The sequence below is a fragment of the Hyalella azteca genome, unplaced genomic scaffold, assembly GCF_000764305.2.
Source record: "Hyalella azteca isolate HAZT.00-mixed unplaced genomic scaffold, Hazt_2.0.2 contig17983, whole genome shotgun sequence".
In the NCBI taxonomy this organism is placed as follows: domain Eukaryota; kingdom Metazoa; phylum Arthropoda; class Malacostraca; order Amphipoda; family Hyalellidae; genus Hyalella; species Hyalella azteca.
In genome coordinates, this window is record NW_025947742.1 from 386,032 (window position 1) to 406,035 (window position 20,004).

The following is a 20,004-nucleotide window of genomic DNA, read 5'->3' on the forward strand; positions in this document are numbered from 1 at the left end:
GCTGGAGTAAAGGACGAGCGATGCATCTGTCACCACGTCAATTGATTGAGAATTATACAAATAAAACATGAATCTCGGTCCGGAGATGGTGACTATTTATTTCAACCAATTCAACATGATTTTCGACGCAGTGTTATGTATCCTATTTGTTGTGAATAAGTAAATTTTTAATTTTTAGATTATAAAGGTTTAAAATGGCTGCTATTCATTACAAAACAATGAGTACTAAATTAACCATGTAGCATCAAGCACACGTTAGCTGCGCGGTATCCAAAAATAGAACAATGAAAGGATAGCAAAAAAGAAATAATCGTGAATAGTTCAGTTCAGGATGTGGTTCACACATGTTCATGCCAGGCGCCCTCTCATGCAACAGGCAGCTGCGGTAGGACTAATTTAACGCACGGGCAGCGTTGGGCTTGCTGGGCGCGTATATAAAGGATCGTCAGCTTCGCTGAGGCCTCATTGTGGAACTGACGTTCTCAGGATCAACATCGCTTGCCCACCTTCACTCAACATGAACAAGCTATTGATGGTGAGTCGCGTGGCTCTTCACTCAGTGCTGAATGGATTTTTTGTGTGCATCAATTATGTTTAGATGTTCATTTAATGACTCATCATGACTATGAACGTTAAGATCTGCCAAAATACAGGTTTTAATTTACCTACACGGTACAAATCATTTCATCGACTCATTATTTATATTATTTGATTATTATGCTGTAATAGACAAGTGGTTCCCAAATTACATTACGCGTAACACTAATGAAGCGTGGAGGCCGATTACTTTTCTCGAAAGCTTCTGAGTTGGAGATTTCTTAATACAAGGAAAATTTTCATCACCTAACACAATTGCAGTTATGCCACACGCTACCCACCTGGTCCCAGTTCACCACCAATTCAAACGGTTTAGTTACTGAATGCTCGAATTATTCTCGCATTAAATATGATTAGATTGAATAATACTACATATTAGCGATTGATACGTAGTATTATTAGCATGTGATGGCACCTGGCGGCAGAGGCGTCGCTATAGGTTTTAATGACAAAGAGTGTTAAGCTCTGTAAGATTTACCATCATATTGAAGTTGATAATGGATGGTTTAATCTATATACAGGTTATATTATAGTGAATTTGCCGTCATTTTAGTACCAAAATAAAATAAGGCTACATTTTGTTGTACATAAAATTATTTAGGAAGCTCAAGAATATTTTGGGGGGTGGCTGACGCACCTCTAAAATAGACCTTATAAGATGCCACTGCCCAGTGGTGCGAGACGATTGTACGATCTCCAAAGGGTACTCCAGCTATGTTGGAGAACCTTTAAAATATACAAATAAGATGAAAAAATATTAGTACTAAGATCACTTGATTCTTTAAATCGCAAATTTATCAAGAACTTGAAAACAGAAAAAAACGCAGAAAAAGTCACCATTTCTTATGCGAGAAACCATTTCAGAGTTCAGCTCCATCGTTAGTTCAAAAGCTTTCAATTCCTATCCCCCCAAATTATAAATGAATAGGTTTGTCAGCTCCTGTTTATGTAATTTTTAATTGTTTTTATATGAAGAATTATGTTTTAATATCTTCAATATGAATATTAGTTCACTAATTGTTTGCACTTCTGTTCTAGGTTGTTGAACTGACGATGGAGCTGGATTCCAAAACATTTTCTCTCACTAAAAATTGTGCTTTTTTGGCATTTTGCTCTGCTTATAAATTACAAAGAAAACATTAATTTAAGACAAGTAAATTTTCAGAACTTAATTTCATTCAATTTTCCCACATTGCGCATTAAATTTTCCCGCATAACGTATTTAATTGAACATTCAAATTCATGTTCAGATCCTGCTCTTGGGCCTGGTTGCGGTGGCCTTGGCGATCCCGCGACCTGACTTTGACGACGACGATGACGACGACGACGACGATTTCTTCCGGTTTGGTCACAACAGTCTCCGCCGTGACCATTTCCGACCGTCGTTCCGGTCTAACTCGTTCCGTCGATCTCATGCTTTCCAGCCTTCGTTCAGACCGCAGCAGCCAGCATTCAACACCTTCAGTCCGTTCCCTCGTGAGTGCCGACCTCCTGACACCAACCATCCTCCAGAGGACGGCACGCATTTTAGTAACCTTCTTGACACGCCAGTGCTCACGTTCGTGCGCTTCACGCCTTTCACTTTGGTGCGCAGAAACGCGCACTCAGAACCGTCGCTCTTCTTATACGTGAGAGATTTTATTGTCGGTTGCAGGCAATGGATTTGATTTCCTACGATGCACCGATCGTAGTTAGAGCGCACCCTACTACTACAGCATGGGAAAACAGTGTTCCCTTCTCTTCCTTGGGGCAATTCACTACTTTTCTTTCGAAACGACTCTTCGGAATAAATCAATGTGCACGAGATTCACTTGGCAAAAAATGTGGACTGTGGGAGTTTTTGCCCTTTTGTTTCGTGTTTTCGAGACCACAGCTAACTTCTTCATTCTGAAGCAAATATCCTAATTTTTTTAAACGTTATCGGTCAACTGAGGTTTTAAATTTCTTCGAGTGTACATATAAGCTACGTTCGTATTATGTAAGGTATAAATACTATTTAAATGCGTACTGTACAAAACGCCTGCATGACCAATTGGCATGACTATTGAAATTAAGTAATAAATTTAAAATTGAAGATTTCATAGTGACGTGGGCTATTTTCCGTTATTTTTTACAGTAGGAAATAATTATAGTTGGAAGCGGTTCGAAATTTTAAGATTAATATAAACACTGGTGGCTGAAGAACTCGTAAAAATTCTTGGATGTGGAGGCTTAGAATGCAAGGAGATTTTTTTGTTCATTTTAGATTAAAAAAAAACACCTTTTCAATCATCTGAGCAATTCGAATGAATTGCAGAAAGTCATTAATAATATTCGAATAACTCTCGTATGATTGCAATATTAAAAATACTTTTGAATGTACAATTACACTTCAACCATGCACGTTACCACTTCGGGTAGAACGAGTGTATGTATAAAAAATGATTATATTTTGCAGGGTTCCAGATACATCGCCGTTCTTTCCCAGCGCTGCACAACTTCAGAAATTTTAGATTTGGCGACGACGATGATTACTTCGATGACTAAGGCGGGTGCCCCCTTCGAGCCGCCTAAGGAGGTTGGCACTCTTGCTTTGAGTGAGAATCATACAGATGCTCATTTAAGAAGCGAGCAAAATGAGATCAATGCAAAGAAACGAATAAAAAACATTATAGACTTCAACCCAAATCCCAATCTCTTGTCTAAAAAAGCAGTACAAACTAGAAAAATGAAAATGATGGAAAAAGAGCCCCGGCATTTCAGATACAATAATTTTGATACAAAATTTAAAGTTTACCACGAAAACAACATTGCTTCAAGTTCAACCTTGGTGAAAACCTACGTCAAGCCTTCAGGAGTTAATCCTAGCACAGCGCTTTCTTCTTCCGGAATTAGCCGAGACGTCTTCCAAAGAAATAGAAATGAAATGGAAAGAAGTAAAAACACTACCAAAGACTCCACAATTCCAACGCGAGAACTCGGTAGTCGGCAGAAGCAGCTGCTCGGAACCGAGGATGGACGCTCTCAATTCAGTAATCGAAATCAAGAGGAGCCAACTACAACCAGGAAGCCATTGTGGCGTTCATGGAAGAAGACGGGTGCCATCAAACCAACTAAATGGAAACAAAATAAAACGGCAAAGAAAACGCGTGCTCAGAAACAGGGAGGCACTGTGAGGAAGGTGCTAAAAGGTAGAAGGAAATTAACTTCTGCTGAATCTCAAAGACATTTTTAAATTGACGTTAAAATTAGTGGAGATGTTTTGAGAGCTAGGCCTATTTATTATGGCAGTCGTGACTGTCTTCAAGTAGTTTTAACGTTCGATTAAATGTAAAAAAACTTTCAGATTGTGAAAATTGCGGAAATATTAGTAATGTTTACTAATAAATGTAAATACCGGTTCATAAAATTGAGATGAGTTTGATATCCGAGTTTACTATGAGTATATCCCTATCATATGCATATGCCTGTTTAAAACCATACCCTAAAGCCCTTCAAGAATTCCTACGCTAATAGAAAGTGAAGAAAGATTGGTGCAGTCGAAATGGTTTAAATTAGACCAGAAAAGTCTCTATACACATTCTGATTTCAAATTCCTGCATCCCAAATATCAACGTACAGTGGTACTCCGGAAGCCGACGTTGAATTTCTTCCAGCAGATGCGTCGACTAAGGCAATTAGAGGTAGCAATGAAAAATATTTTGACGATACATACCTTGACATTGAAGAACAACGCCGCGGACATTTCCTCCGGCCGGTCTTCTGGTCATTCATGTGAAGATTACGATGACCTGACCTTCATTCTCTTCATTTCTTGGTATATTTATACAAATCTTGGACTTATTTTCTTTGAGGAAAATACAGTGCAGCCGTGGATCACCAACTTGTAACACCGATCGTTCCTGAAATGAACGCCTTTAAGGTGCTTGCTTGTACACGGGGACAGTACTAGCGGCCAGTAGATTAAAAAAAATGCCAATTGTCTGCCGCTTGGTGTCTATCCCGCAAGTAAGCTTAGACACGAGGCAAGTTTAAGGTGCCGCCGTGCCGGTAACGACTAGATACCTGCACGGCGGCACCTTAAAACTTGCCTCGTGTCTACGCTTACTTACGGGATAGACACCAATCGGCAGACATTTGGCATTTTTCTGATCTACTTGCCGCCAGTACTGTCCCCGTGTACAAGCACCTTTAGTTTGCTTCCATGAGGCTACACATCAGCCACTCTCAGTGATCAGCTCAAAAGATCATTCTGTTCATGGCGTCAAAAAAATGTTTCAAAAGATCAAAAATTCATGGCGTCACACCTTCAATTGCAGAAGCGATGCAGCTCTAAGTGTAAATTACAGGATAAGAAGGTCCATAGTGTTCCGGCTCATTAATACTCGACGTCACATCTAAACATTCCTTCGTATTTTTGCCAGCGTTCGAATTGTGCCCAACGTGGTCGGGCCAGTAAGAATAGTTGCGTGGAACCTGCTTAGCACTAGGTCGTTTGTTTACGTACTAACAGGCCTGCGTGCTCGTCCTTAAAATACTGCTGAAGAAATTCTTATACTAGTGTTTTGTACGCAGAATAGTGAGGTCGTTGAAGTACATCTTGGAGATGTTGAGAATGAATATTGAAACATACCTAGAAGTAACCAATTTGTAGTAAAATCGTTTCAGGTGTTGCTTGACGATGCTAGGCCATGCTATTCCCGGCGGCTGGTCGGTCTATAGTCACAGGATTTCTTCGAGTCTTTTGAGGCTGCTAACGTGATGGAGCAGAATTGCTGGGAACTTCTTCTTGTCAGGCCATGGGGTAGCCGGGTACTGTTGGCCGCCGACAGTCACCCAAGAAAGAACGTTCCGTGCACAACCTAACTAGCGCGGCAGACAAATGCCAATCGTGACGGTGGAGCTAACATTAGCGACGTTTGCTTGTCACTTGCATCCACTTCAGATTTACGATTTTGACAAAATTTTGCGTCGCGTCCCAATTTCGTCGAGTTTCGGCAAGGTATACTTCGACACTGCAGTAATAGTTGCATTTAACACATCCAAATGAAGGGGATTTCGTTCATTATTTTTAGGACGAATCGTAGAAAGTATGTGAAAATGAATAACACCGTGAAGTGTATTCTACGAATTAAAATTTGTAAAAAAGATGGAAACATGAATAAATAGCTATGATATTATCAACTCTGAACTTTTTATGGACGCAACTTTCCAGCGGTTTACTTATATAAATTGAGAAATAGTAGCTTTGCTGTGAAAATATATGAAGTCATTTCTAAACACAAGGTGTAATGAAAAACTGGCATTTTCATTGAATCAAAACACAAGTCTTTATTCAGTCAAAATACAAGTTCAACTAAGAAACGTAAGCAATAACCCATGAATAAAACTAAGAAACATAAGCAATAACCCACAAATAAAAAAAAAAAAAAAACACAATAAACAGAATATCTGGATTACAGAGGATCGCATGAAGCGTTTTCTCGAAACATTCATTACTACGTTTCCAGTCAGAATTGTGCGAAAGGTGGGAGCCTGTTCTACATGAGTGTACGCTTCTGAACAAGACAAGAGTTTCAACTTTTCAAGGCCATCTACATCGAGGCACGTAACTAAGAAACAAATGTGGCTGTGCTGTTAAGAAATATCCTTTTGCCCATAACGAGTATAGTTATTAATACTAATTTAATACATAACAGTAAGAAATCAAACTACAGTCCAAAAATATCCGTCGACCAACAAACGAGGTATTTTGGGTCAAGGCAATCCGTCAGAATTGATGGGCAAAGCGCGTCTCCGGAAGTGAATTTAACGTCACCACGTTGATATGGTCGGCATATGAATAACTGATTCGCTGACTAACACGTTATGACGGTAACAAGTATCTCACTGCTCTTACTTTCTATAAAAACATTGCAATGCGCGATTGCATCATTATGAATTTTCACCACTAGATAAAATTCAATCGGACTGGAATTGTTACTTCACTGAATTTTATGAAAAAACACGATGATATTGCAGAGAACCTGTCCAATCTAAGAACTTTATCTTGTACACCGTAATCCATCTACTTGACAGTCAAGCTTGTGTTTCTTCAAATCGTTCATATGGATAGTTGAATAATGAATGGTCCATATGGATTTTTACTGAATAATCTACATCTCAGCTGAGTGCCAGGTAGAGTCAGTTTACAGTTATGAAATAAATTTTTTTTAAGATTTGATAGAAATTATACAGCACTGTCGAGAACACCTCGTACAAACCATCATCCCGGCTACACGAGCTGCGGGTCCCTCAATGCCGAAAAGGCAAATGTGCTTTGATATAACAGCACTAGTATATCGATACATGAATATATTTGAAAAATAATATTACTGATAATATCGACGGCACACGTAGAAGGCACAAACAGCGTATGCGATTAACGCACTAGTCGAGAACTAATCCTACACGGAATCATGATAGCATCATATTCCAGTACACCATCTCAATAGCATGTCTTGGGCAAATCTATGAATAACATTACACTCAACGAAAGACAACCTAGGTGGCGCAAAGCTAATTAATATTCTCATCTATTTCAATCAAAATAATCAATGATTATTGATATTTTTATAAACATCAGGCGCTAGCCATAGGCAACCAAATCTGAAATAGAGAATAAAGTTTAGCTAAGAATAGTTGAGGTTTGGCGACCTCAAATAAAATAAATAAACTAAATTGAACAGAAGTAAAAGAAGAAATTTTCAGGCTGAACAATATTGTTATAATGAATGCATTGTCCAATCAAAGACTTGATCATATCACGATTTTTACAACATATCTAAACATTTATTACCTATGGTAAAATGAAGAGACTATGGTCTTATTCAAAGTACATCTGGCACATCAGCACCCGATGCGATTCGAGTCAACATTACTCTGAACATAGACGCCAGCCTGTATAGCAGCCTCAAACTTGCAAAAATTGGAGCAAAACAGCGCGACTTATAAAAAAGGCCAGGATATGAAGAGAAGCTCCATATAATGATTAGCTCTCAGAAAGAAGCAAAATAGAAAGAAAGCTTCAAAATTGTTTCTTTATAATCAGACTGTGTGAAATCCTGATGGGTCAAGTCGTCGCAAAATAAGAAGGGCCTACGTACGATCTCATTTTTCCTACGTACCTCATAGCGGAAATATGGCTGGTTTAGCTGTCTAATGCAACTAATACTCCGATGATAAAATACTCCGTAACTGATACTGCGAAGATAAAAAACAGCTAGCCAAAAGTGCTTACAGTTTCTGAGCCTTACTCAGAATAAATGTTTTACTTTTATAATTTGCAGCGGGCTAACAAGACCGTCATTCATCAATGTCACTATTATCAGCCGTCCCTATCAGTTCGAAGTTTTCGCATTAAATTTTAACGTTGATGAAGTAGTGGGGGCAGTACTCGCGACTGTTGTACTTGACAAATATGGACGGTACGGTGAGGTTGTCCACAGTCGTGTCAGTCATGATGCCTGATGCGTTGAGAGGAGGGCGTAACATGCTTGGGTCACCGAGCGCTACGTTGCCTACATACACGTCGGCGACTGCAAGCACCACGGCACTGCGAGAGTCTTCTCCTGCTAGGTTTGACGCGAACTGATGAGCTAGGGCAGCACTGAAACAAAATATAAAAATATTTATTGATAAAGAAAAACCACAAGGTCAAACAGGGCCACAGAATAATAATGAACTAGATTCCAACTATAATATTAAGGTATGGTAATAGTGCCAAGGTGATGAGAATTCATTTATCAAGTCAAGTAAAAAGCGGCAGCTAAAGACTTTCAGTAGTCTAAGTCGTGACTCACTTGTTGAAAAAATAGGCGCCTCGTCCAAATTTCTTTCCAGAATCAGCACAGTCCTGCCTCCACTCGAAGTTCATTTCACTGATCGCAGTCAAATGCTTCTCCCTAGTTCCGTGGAACAAACGCTGGATGTTCAGAATAGTCTTCCTGGTGGTAGCCTTCACTTGATTCATGCGATTTGTGAAGCCTTGATAGTGGAACGTATTTTGGAGGCGGCGAATCCGTAAAACCTCGACAGCAGGCATGGATAGCAAAATACTTCGGACGACTTCTAGCCCTTCCTCTGAATTTGGATCAACGCTGAAAAATTTGGGGCCATCTCCGTCCATTTTTTCCCAAAAAGGAGGATACAAACCATCGGCGCTGTCCTTCTCGTTCTTAGATGGAGGTCGAGATGCATTGTCCTTCGAATTCGTAGCAAGTTTAAGCTTTGCAATGCCCTCAGTCAGAGAGCTCTTCAGACCATAAGGATCCGACGGTTTCAGCTTCTCCATGAGAACATGCTTCGGGCGTCGGCGTACGGAACGTGTGACATTCGTTTGGTTGTTAGTCTGAGTCATATTTTTAAAGTTTAAAGTGTAGGTGAAGCGCGATGTTGGGATTTGAAGAGTGGAAGGATCAGTACTGTAAGCTTTTTCTATGTCCATCGATGTCAGAAGAGACGAGTGATTCTCGGAGCCGGTACTATCACACAATCCGTACTCGATCCAAGCACCATTCTTGTCTTGAAAGTACCATCCGTAGACGGTCGAGAAGTTGTTCGAACTGAAGGAAGTAGAAGACGTTCCTAGACGGCGCACCGGAAAGCTTTGTAGCTTAGTGATCAGCATCATTGAGTCAAAGTCAATCATCAGTCCATCATCTTTCATGAAAGAAAGCAATATTTTATCTTGGAGAGTTCTACCATACTCTCGCGACTGTAGGTTAGCTGTGTCACGGGCAGCATCACGGTAGCATTCTTCAATGTGGTTGGAGTGTGGGAAAATGAAGTTTGTCCAAGATCCATTTAGATCAAACTGCCAATGATACGCGACTCGTGCGTGCAGCTTAGGGCACATGGCAGTTGCAGGTTTGCAGGAATCGTTCAAGTGGTCCAAACATATTTCGGGTACAATAGCATTTCCGTCCAATTGGTAGGACGTTTTAGCAACAATGGCATCGCTTTTTTCATTTCCTGGCTCATTCTTACTTTTTTTTACTGGGAGTTTCGCAGGTTTTGGAGGCACAATTTTCTCTTTTCGTCTTGCGTTTGTTGCAGGCTCGGTCGCGGTCGTGCTTTTAGGCATTGTAGAAATTCTCGCTGATAGCACAGTTTTCAGTACACTGTCACCTATTTGTGCCCAGGCTGCTAAAACTTTTCGATTTCCGTCGCTCAAAATGTCGTGGTTTTTATCGCAGTTGCGCTTATAGCAAGCTTTCAGTGTAAACAGGACATCATAGCAAACGTGTAGTTGACCACAATTTGATTGAGTACAATTCCCTTCATTATACGGGAAACAAACGTACGGAAGGCGACCCAGTTGGAACCTCACTTTCAAATAATTGATCACTAATTTCTCAGGAATGTTGATCAAGAAATGACGTTTCAGGATCTCCTCATTGGGACTTTTATTCAGACGATGCAATCTGGTGCAGCCCTCGTTGGAGCAATTATCTTCCATGAAGGCTGAGCATAAGTGCAAGAACGAACAGTTCTTGCCAGCAACACATTTTTGCGATGACTTGTAATGGACACACAAATCAATCTTCGGTTGCAACTTCACCAGTGTTCCTGCATTGCTATGGTGTATCAAGAAAGTCCTGTTGTAGAACTGGATTAGCTGCAGGGATTTGTCGGAGCTCATTTCAAGTCTTTCACTAAGTTTGTCCAAGAAATTCCAGTAATTGAATGTGGACAGCAAGGATTTCACGACACTGAAAGCAGCAGTCTCTTGCTCCTCCAAGGATTGGAAACAATCCAATTTACTTCCTGTTTTCTTATTCTTCTTGTCTGCGTCATCAGCTTTGGACTTGGCATCGTCACTGGTCTGTTGGAGCATCTTCCTAACTTTTGTCAAAATGTCTCTCTTGCTGTCGTTGATATCAATTCCAGCCGCAGTGAGTAAGGACTTGCATTTAGCTTCCAGAATATCATGATTGAGAGCACAAATTTCACTTTCGCATTTGCTTCCAACTTCCACCATATTCTTGCAAACATGCAAAGCATTACACTGCTGACCATTGCTGCACACTGCATCGTTATAATACTTACAGACGGAAATGCCAAGTCGCCGGAGATAGACTTTCTTCATCACATTCTTCAGCTGAGCCTCATCAAAGCTGTCGAGTTGATGTATTTGGAAAATTTTCTTATTGTGGTTACTCTTCCAAACATGGCCTAATTCGCATTCAGTGCTTTCTTGACAATCACCAGAAGCAAAATTTTTGCAAATGTGAAACTTCTTGCAGCTATCGGATGCCATGCAGCCCTTCTCTCCTAAATAGTCATCACAGATCGCAATGTTTGGAAGAAGCTCAACAAACGTACCATCTGAGTTCACGGTAACTGATAGTAAAGTCTTGTTCATAGAACCAACAGTTTGCAGAGCGTGCTCTGAGCATTTAAATTTGTTTAGAATTGTTTTAGACGAGAGTCGTTGATGAGGAGCTTGCATGAGAGCATGGATAAGTTCTTTTATTTCAAGACGCGGTGCAGCACTATTTTTACTCCGGGAGTCTGGGTCATCTTTAGCTCTTGGTTCACCGCGAGGATGGGAGCGGCTGTGTGGAGCATTTGTGTCGTGATGCGGGTGAGGAGGTCCATTAGAATGAGGGTAGTTTGGTTCACTAGAGGGATAGTTGGAAGGTACGTTAGGGTGATGGCTAGGAGGTGCATTCGAGTGGTAGTTAGGAGGTGCGTTAGGGTGATAGTTGGGAGGTGCGTTAGGGTGATAGTTGGGAGGTGCGTTAGGGTGATAATTAGGAGGTGCGTTATGGTGATAGTTGGGAGGTGCATTAGGGTGATGGTTGGGAGGTCCATTGGGATGATAGTTGGTAGGTGCATTTGGGTGATAGTTGGGAGGTGCGTTAGGGTGATGGTTGGGAGGTCCATTGGGATGATAGTTGGTAGGTGCATTTGGGTGGTAGTTGGGAGGTGCGTTAGGGCGAGAGTAATAGTTTTGCTGAGGGCCATGATCAGGCGAGCCATAGTGATCACCATGATAAGGAGGTGGGCCACTTAAAGGTGATTCAAGCAGAGGTCTTGGATAATTGGAAGGAGTTTCCTGATATCTGGCATGATCCTCACGAGGTGTAGGATTGTTCCCTCCTTTGCCACGACCCCGACTGTCTCCTCGGCCACGACCTCGACTTCTGGCGTTAGCCGCACCACGATTGCTTTTTTTGGGCTCCGAAAGGTTGGTCATGGACTGGCTACCACGAGTTCCCCGGCCCTGAAAGGACAAAGGAAGACCTGAGATTAGCGATCCAAAAGAAAAAAATATTTTTCTCTGCAAATACACCAAGGGTCAACCAGTAGGTGTAAATCTGGCATATATCCTCTCAGTTAGTCCTGAAATAATTCTGGTTAGTTGATAATCTTGAATAACTTGGATGGCTGCCTAAATACAACTTAAATATAAATGCTCCATCTTAGCATAGAAAAAGTGTGCCTACTGGAAAACAAAACCAAGGATAGCTGAACCCATCAGGGTTTATTGCCCATCGCTACAAAATGCTGAAATTTGTCATGTTATGGGTGGATGAGCATCAATTTGAACTGAGTGGTTTGAATGCATAACTGCTTTATAATTGGAAAAATTATTGATTTCTCACTCTCACATTGGAAACTATTAACCCTTTCATGGGCTAGTTACCATTTATAATTTTATGTTATTAATTTTTTCATTTGCATAAAATTAGAGAGAAAATATTTTGTGTAGTGACCACATTCAATAAATTCTCCAAGTGCAATTTAAACCTCCAATATGGAAATTTTTTTAAAATACATAAGAATGAATATTTCATATCATACTTCTTACTTTCCTGAACTAGTTTCTGAAATTATAATTTTTAAATATTTCAATGCTTGCCCGTGAAAGGGTTAATGAATAATTAATTGATTTGCAGCACCACTTTTTTACTGCAAGTGATCATATTTATTAGGCAACTGAAATTAGTGTTCATTAAAAATAGCTGCAAACAAGCCTAACGGTTGGGTGTTTCTGAGTCAACAATATCATCAAGCATATCTTGCACATTAATACATACCATCTATAACAGTACTTGCATTACCTGCTTTAGAATGGAACATAGAACATTTCAAGATGTAAATTTTCCCAGGTAAAAAATATGTAAATATAAATACATATATACATGACTTTCAGCTTGTTTCACATATATGGCCTAAAATCACTCATTTCTAATACTTGAAAATTCATCAGTTCTTGTAAAAACTACATATAAAATTCTGCAGAACAAAATATTTCAATAAAACGCATAATGTCTCTTATTACATATCTATGATAAATTCATTAGCTGCAATTTCCTATCTGAATATTGAAAATGAAGAATTTATTTTTTTGTTAAATCTGTTGCACTGTCTAAGGTTCTAGCACAAGAAAACATTGTAAAAAAACTAAAAAGACCCCAATTGATGAAGTTGGACTGAGTAGTGTACCAAAGTTTCATTTTGATACCTACTGTCGAACAGGGTAATAAGTGATGGTTTTGAGCGTTTTTCATCAATAACTTCTTACCATGAAAATTTCATAAACAAGTTTGGGCTCATTTTAAGGGTCTTTGTGAGGGCTATCATGTGGCATCTCCAAAAAAATTACATACCGTAAACTGGGGTAACTTAGACCACTTTTTTTTTTAAATTATGCCATTTTTTTACTAGATAAGTTAAACTTAAATTGAAACGTGCAAAATACAGATCTATACTCTAGCTTCACTCACCATAAATTGCTGGCTCCTGCCTCTCATAGTTTTGATGTAATTTAAAAAAAATCGATGGTCTTTTTTACATATGCAAACTTTTTAAATCTTTCTATTGTGTTACATAGCCTCAGTATTAGGCCTTTAATGCCCATTGACAGAATTTTTCTATGTCAAATAGTTTTTGAGTTTTGGGGGTTTTTGTTAAAAAAACCAAAAGTGGTCTAAGTTACCCCGGGAGTCTAAGTTACCCCAGTTTACGGTATGCTATTTGTAAGGTGCCAGAGGTAAAATGAAAACATCCCGAATTACCCCTGGAAATGGGACAATTTGGGACACTAAAAAAAAACTTAATTTTAAAACGTTTGAAGCATGCAGAGTATACTCATTCATTACTAACAGTCCTCCAAATCCTCCTCTTCCTTTGGAGATGATGCATAGAATAAAGGACATTTTATGTGACTTTTAATTATTTTCCCTTTATTGATATGATATTACCATTCTATACACTACCATATTATTGATGTAATATTACCATATCCATGGACATGCCATTGAGCATTGACAATGACCTTGTCCTCTGCAAGCTTCATATCAGCAGCCCTCCAGCATTTCTTCTGTATCTGTAAGCTTCAACAATGGCTTGTGACTTTGCACTATTTTAATAGGGTTCATAAAACATATATAAATATAAAGTTTTAAGAACCCTATTATAAAGTTCTATTAACAAATAAAGATAAAAAAACATACCTGAAACAGAAAGGAATATTTTAGTGACAACCATTGTAGTTTCTGGAGAACTGAATCATAATTTAGGTTAATTACTTTTCATTCTACTTTGCCTGTTGCACAATTCTATCCATCACATTCTATGCAAAATTTCATGATGACTGATGATGTATTAATTTTTAATCAGGTGAAATTTTTTTGCTGAGCAAGGTAAATGTAAGCAAAATTCTTTGTTGTTAATAGATTTTTTTTTGTTAACTGGAGCCTTTGCTAACCAAGGTTGTACAGTAAATGCATTTTGAGGGGTGTCCCTTATTGCCCATCATGCGGAAATTGCTCCTTTTTTTGGACTGAGATACGCAAATTTTCAATAAAATTCTTAAGCCAACACCTGTGACCTGTGTGCAACTTTTATGTAAGTGAAATTTTTTATTATGGCAATTATTTTTTTTGCTAGACTTTAGCAGAGATACTTTTCCAAAATCTCACTTTCCACAACTTTTTTCAAAGAATTTTTATAGGCAGTTAATGTATGATTTCTCAACTTGCTTCAAGTTACATACTAGTTAAGAAAAATGTGAACTTTACGCCACTATTTTTAGTTTTGCAATATTTCAATTACGGTATGACTAGTTTAGTTGTTATAACATTTCTGCAAAAATGTTGGGAAGACTGTCCTGATTTACCCCACCTGTCCCTTATTACCCCATTTGACAGTTATAATTAGTCTTTAATTTACACTCATTTTGTACCATCAAACCATCAATGCCACACAAGTTGCTACTCTGCAGCTACTGCACTTAAATTGCCATGCCAGCACCCAGCCTGAGCATGCTCATAAAACAAGCCATAATTTACTGGTCAGAATAATGAAGTGAAGGGTTCAATTGCCTCATAATAACTAAGAAGCTTTTTCCATCACAATAGAAAGTTATAGCTCTGTTTTGTTAGCAAAATTGATGATATCTTTTGCAGGGCAGCAATGTAAGTGCTGCATCAGACACCAATTGGCAAGTGGCAAACCAATGGAATGGATGCCTTTTTGAAGGTAACACAATTGATCAACATTGAACCCACTTAAATCCATAGTGGTAGCAAGGATTACCTATGTAATTAAATAATTCATACTGGCAATGCAGAGAGTTTTTTAGACTCTCCCTTTGTCAGTCAAATTTGTTTTTGAGTCCTAGAAGTGGACCAGTAAAGTATCACTATCATTGATACCAGTATTATTCTATATGAGAAATTGGTTTCAATCTTGAGTTGACTAAAAACAAGAAAATGACTAATCCAGTCAGTTATTAGCACACATCAACTGTACAGTTAATTTGTGCTTGTAAAATTGTATTCAAGTTGCCACTTTCTGTGACCTTCAACTTCTTCAAGGCTTCAGCCACAGCTAGTAATAGGAACACAGCATTCAAGAGAAAAAAAAATTAGAATATAAGTTTGAGAATGATTTTGAACTAGATTCTCCTGATGGGGTTTTCTATGTGGAACCTGAAATCCTGAACGACACAAATTTTATTACCACGTTTTTCTTAGCTTCATTTCGTGTCCGTCTGTCATCAAAATTTAAAACCTTAATTTAGAGCACTTCTGAAGATCCTAGAAACTTGAAATTTGGCATGCATGCTTATGCTGCCTAACAATTGAAGATTTGATCATCAGAAATAATAGGGTAAACGCAGTATATTCGGACACATTAAGGACGCATTGAGAAATGAAAAACTATAAAAAAAAACTGTATGCGTTACTCGAGTTCTGTTTGCTTTTTGTGACTCTCAAAACACCGTACTATGCTCCAGCAACGATGAAACTTCACAAAATGTTGCCAAATTTATTTAAAAGCCTTTAGAATGCAAACCTACCAAATCCCTATATTCCAACACTGTGTGTGAGGCACGTGGTGAGACGTATTCCAACTGCGCTTCAAATTGTACTAATACGTAATTCCAACATCCATGTGTTTGAACTCTGATCGCTGTGTGAGCTGTATTGGAATATGACACGGCTTTGAATTAGAACACTATTGAATATTGAGCACTACTTAATTAGGCTTTTAATTAACAGTAATTAAGCTTTTAATTAAGAAAATTTTAATTTTTGCACACAGCTTGGAACGAGCTGTGTGTGTCCAATTCAAGTTGTGACGGAATTAGTTTTCATGTGTCTAAATCCATTTCTCAACTTAATCATCTATTAATTTATTTACCACTTGAAATCAGCAAATACAAGTATACTTAAAGGATTCCTAATTTATTCACAGACATATTTAAAAGTCTCAAACCATAATATTCTTTCTACACAAACAGTTTATCACTATTTGGTAGAGCAAGGTCAACTGTCAACTTTGACACTTTTTTCGATGATCTCATTGATTGGCATGCACTGTCTCTCTTTAGATCTCAACATTTTCCCTCTAGATGGCCCAAACCTAGTGTTTTGGCAGTAGTTTGACGTGCAAATGTATGACGTCACTATTTCAACCATCAACAAAATTGAACAAATGCATGGAACTAAAACAAAGCTTAATATAAAGGAAAAACTAGAGAGGTGTCGGAATTACCCATGATGTCGGAATATACCGCATTTACCCTAATTAAAAAAAAAAAATTAAATAAAATAAAAGTGAAAATTCACGGTTCAGAATTGAGTTTTTTTTCTCAAACATCCAGACTTGCCAACAATGGAAATTGATTTGAATTGCTAAAATTTCTAGACTAAATAGTAGAAAATAAATAAATATAAAATTCATTATTAAAAACCATGTTTTCCTGGTTTTTACAAAACTAAAAATAATGAAATAAAACAATTAAAAAAAAAACTTTAAAAACCACGTTTTCTAAACAAAGAAAAAAGAAAAACATTTAGGCCTACCTAGCTAGGTGTAGGTAGCTAGCCTACTCTTAGGCTACCTACCTACTAGTATGGAATATATCTACTTGGCGAGCCGCGACTGAATTTTTCGAGCCGTTGTTGCCGGGAGGCTTTTGTGGCTTGTTTAGCACAGCCTATCTGTGCTTATTTATCCTTGTTATTTGCCTCCAGCCTTGCCTTTACCTCACCTCAATGTCTTTGTCTTCTTCCTGTCTCTTATACACATCTAGATGTGTATAAGAGACAGACGTTATCCTTTGTTCAGTCTGATAAACTTTTTAAAATTAATTAGAATAAACACATGAGCAATACGCTGAGTGAGATCATNAAAGTGCAAACCACGATTTTTTAATCAAACAAAAATTTATGACATTCGAGCCGCGAGATTTCATACCTACTGAAATTATATGATATTAGAGCCGCGATATTTCAGACAAAAATAGGACTTTTCCAGACTAAATTAGAGCCGCGATATTTCAGACAAAAATAGGACTTTTCCAGACTAGCCTACCTATATAACATTAGGCAGTAATATATAATAGGCACATAACATTTTACATTACTTAAATGTAATGTAGGAGTAAATGTTTTTCTTTTTAGTCTGTTAAGAAAACATGGTTTTCAAGTTTTTTTTTGGTTTCATTTTTAGTTTTGATTAGTACCTACTAATAGTAGCTACCTAGTACCTACCTACCTAGGTAATTCTACATTCAAACTGAGTGAGATTGCCATTGCTCAAGCAGCAATTAAAGTGACTCGAGTCACATTTATACATGAATCTTTGGATTCTTGAAGAATATGAAGTTAGAAATAAAAAGGAACTTACAGCCATCACGAAACGCTCGGAAATCGGGAGAACTGCAGGCTGCAGCAGACTGCAGAAAAATTCACGTGCCTCGTGCCCCTCGTCTCGTTTGCCTTCTCAAGTTCTTTGCACGATATTTTCAACTTCTCAAGAGCTTTGGGTCACAGGCTTAGAACTACGGAATATAGATGTAGGTCTGTTAAAGTATAGGGAGTTCTTACTGAGGCCAAAAAATGCTTGGGACATAGAGGCTAGAATAATCAGATTGCAGAATTATATCTTTGATGAATCATCAGAGTCAATGATAAGATAATTGCAGTTACACATCGATCAAGGTTTGTGAACAGTTTCCAAATATTTTACTCCAGGTAACATACTTTACCCTAAAACTAAAAATTTCCAAGGTAGTGTGTGACGATTTACATTGTACATCACTAACACTGTACCTGTATCAAAATTTAAATGACATGATTGCGCATAATACGGCTTTTAGCATTACTTCGTAGGATTATGACTTCGTATTTTAGCTTCGTAAAGATTATGAAGAGCTCAATAGCCTCGATGAACTAGACCAGATACTGCGCGGCGCTTGTATGCGCGTTAAAATAATGTAAAAAATCAGCATTGTCCTACAAGGACACGAGTATTGATTTTCGATATGAACTTTGACAAACAGCAAACTTGGTGTCTTTTACGAATTAGTTGCACCGAAAGTTATCCACGAAATTGCACGAATATTGATACATTAGGAAGTAAATTAGAGGAGTTAGAACAGGTGTTCAATTAGAAGACCTGTTTCATATTATCCGTTTTGAGGTGACTAGAGTTGCTCTTAGCAGGGCACTTGAAGTGACTGGACTAATCAAAAGATTTCAACATTTTCCCATTTTTGGGACGTCAGAGAAGTGCGTGTTAACTGTTTCAGACAGGAGAGTGCAGAACAGCTGCAGATTAATTTTCCCTTTTAGGGTAGAAACTCTTACCCCACTTCGTTCAAACCAGTTTGGTACAAGTCATCTCAATTTCTGAGTGAATAACAATAATAATAAAACATGAAGACAAAAAAAAACTCTTCTGAAGAAATCAATAAACGAATACATTGTGTAGCAATCAACTACTTATCCCATTCAAATGACTTCTGAACATCAATAATCATCATCAGCTGGAAGCGTTGCGTCTCCCCTGTCTTGAGCATAGGCGCCTGCGGGGTGACCTTATCGATACGTACAAGTACGTACATGGACTGTACAGGGTGTTAAAGCCCAAGTTCCAGTTATCAAGCAACAGGGATACTAGAGGCCACTCTCTGAAGCTCGCAAAAGATGCCGACTCAGCGTAAGGAGCAACTTCTTTTCACAGCGAGTAATTAACTCATGGAATAGTCTGCCAGAGTCAGTCGTAACAGCACCATCTGTAAACAGCTTCAAGAGCAGGTTTGACAGTTTCTGGAGGGACAACCCGGCCCTGTACAACCCTTCATGCTACGAGTGATGAGGCTTCGATCATCTTGGAACAGACACTGCGACGGGCGCGGTGCTGATAAAAATTGTTGTCGACCGATGAACAGGACCGTCAGGGACCTTAAATCGTATTGTCAAAGTCAAAGTCAAATCATTTGTCGATACCAACTCGGCACGAAGTTTCGATTACCCTATTCTGCTATTCACTACGTAATAACGGTATGGGTGCTTGCATATACCCGAAGCTAGGATTAGCTGCGGCCTGCGAGTGTTCACACTCCCAGTTTTGTCGGCTGACAGCCAATACATCTATAAACACGTCTCGGACAATTTTACATCAGGTTTTCAACTGAATCGACACTTTTGCGGACCCGCCTGCGAACTCGCGATACTGAACCACTCCTAATTCCTTCAATAGTGAACAGATTTGCATGAATTTTCGAATGTGAGTATTTATTATCAATACGCTGCCGCAGGAATTATTACAGATTTTTTTTACATAAATTAGTTTTTAATTAAAACCAATAAATGTATTGTTGATCAACCGAGACACTCATAATTCCTTCAATAGTGAACAGATTTGCTTGAATTTTGGAATGTGAGTATCTGTTATCGATACACTGCCGCAGGAATTATTACAGATTTTTACATAAATTTATTTTTAATTAAAACCAATAAACGTATTTTTTGATCAACCGGTACACTCATAATTCCTTTGATAGCGAATGGATGTTTTTGAATTTTGGAATATTAGTAGTTATTATCAATACGCTGCCGCAGGAATTATTACAGATTTTTA

The 20,004-nt window shown here is 38.4% G+C and overlaps 2 protein-coding genes across 3 annotated transcripts; one reads left to right on the forward strand and one right to left on the reverse strand.

Annotated features, from left to right (window-relative positions):
* The first annotated feature begins 467 nt into the window (after nucleotides 1–467).
* LOC108666966 lies at nucleotides 468–4,000 on the forward strand. Its single transcript, XM_018153943.2, has 3 exons — nucleotides 468–535; nucleotides 1,848–2,073; nucleotides 3,035–4,000. Exons 1-3 carry the CDS (start codon nucleotides 518–520, stop codon nucleotides 3,121–3,123), a joined length of 333 nt encoding a protein of 110 aa, XP_018009432.1. The 5' UTR covers nucleotides 468–517; the 3' UTR covers nucleotides 3,124–4,000.
* A 1,881-nt stretch (nucleotides 4,001–5,881) lies between these two features.
* LOC108666964 lies at nucleotides 5,882–18,092 on the reverse strand. Of its 2 annotated transcripts, XM_018153940.2 has the most exons (4): nucleotides 17,767–18,092; nucleotides 11,530–11,845; nucleotides 8,418–11,457; nucleotides 5,882–8,224 (listed from the first exon to the last, which is right to left on the reverse strand). In XM_018153940.2, the coding sequence occupies exons 1-4, from the start codon at nucleotides 17,770–17,772 to the stop codon at nucleotides 7,975–7,977; spliced, it is 3,612 nt and encodes a 1,203-aa protein (XP_018009429.1). In that variant the 5' UTR covers nucleotides 17,773–18,092; the 3' UTR covers nucleotides 5,882–7,974. The 2 variants fall into 2 exon arrangements, with proteins under 2 accessions (XP_018009429.1, XP_018009428.1); XM_018153939.2 differs by having other exon boundaries at nucleotides 8,418–11,845.
* Between the last annotated feature and the right edge of the window lie 1,912 nt (nucleotides 18,093–20,004).

Excerpts from the sequence above, each read along its gene's own strand:
- LOC108666966 (XM_018153943.2), top strand. Across the intron at positions 2,074-3,034 it reads CACCTTCAGTCCGTTCCCTC|GGTTCCAGATACATCGCCGT; the intron begins GTGAGTGCCGAC and ends TATATTTTGCAG.
- LOC108666964 (XM_018153939.2), bottom strand. Across the intron at positions 8,225-8,417 it reads GGCGCCTATTTTTTCAACAA|TGCTGCCCTAGCTCATCAGT; the intron begins GTGAGTCACGAC and ends ATTTTGTTTCAG.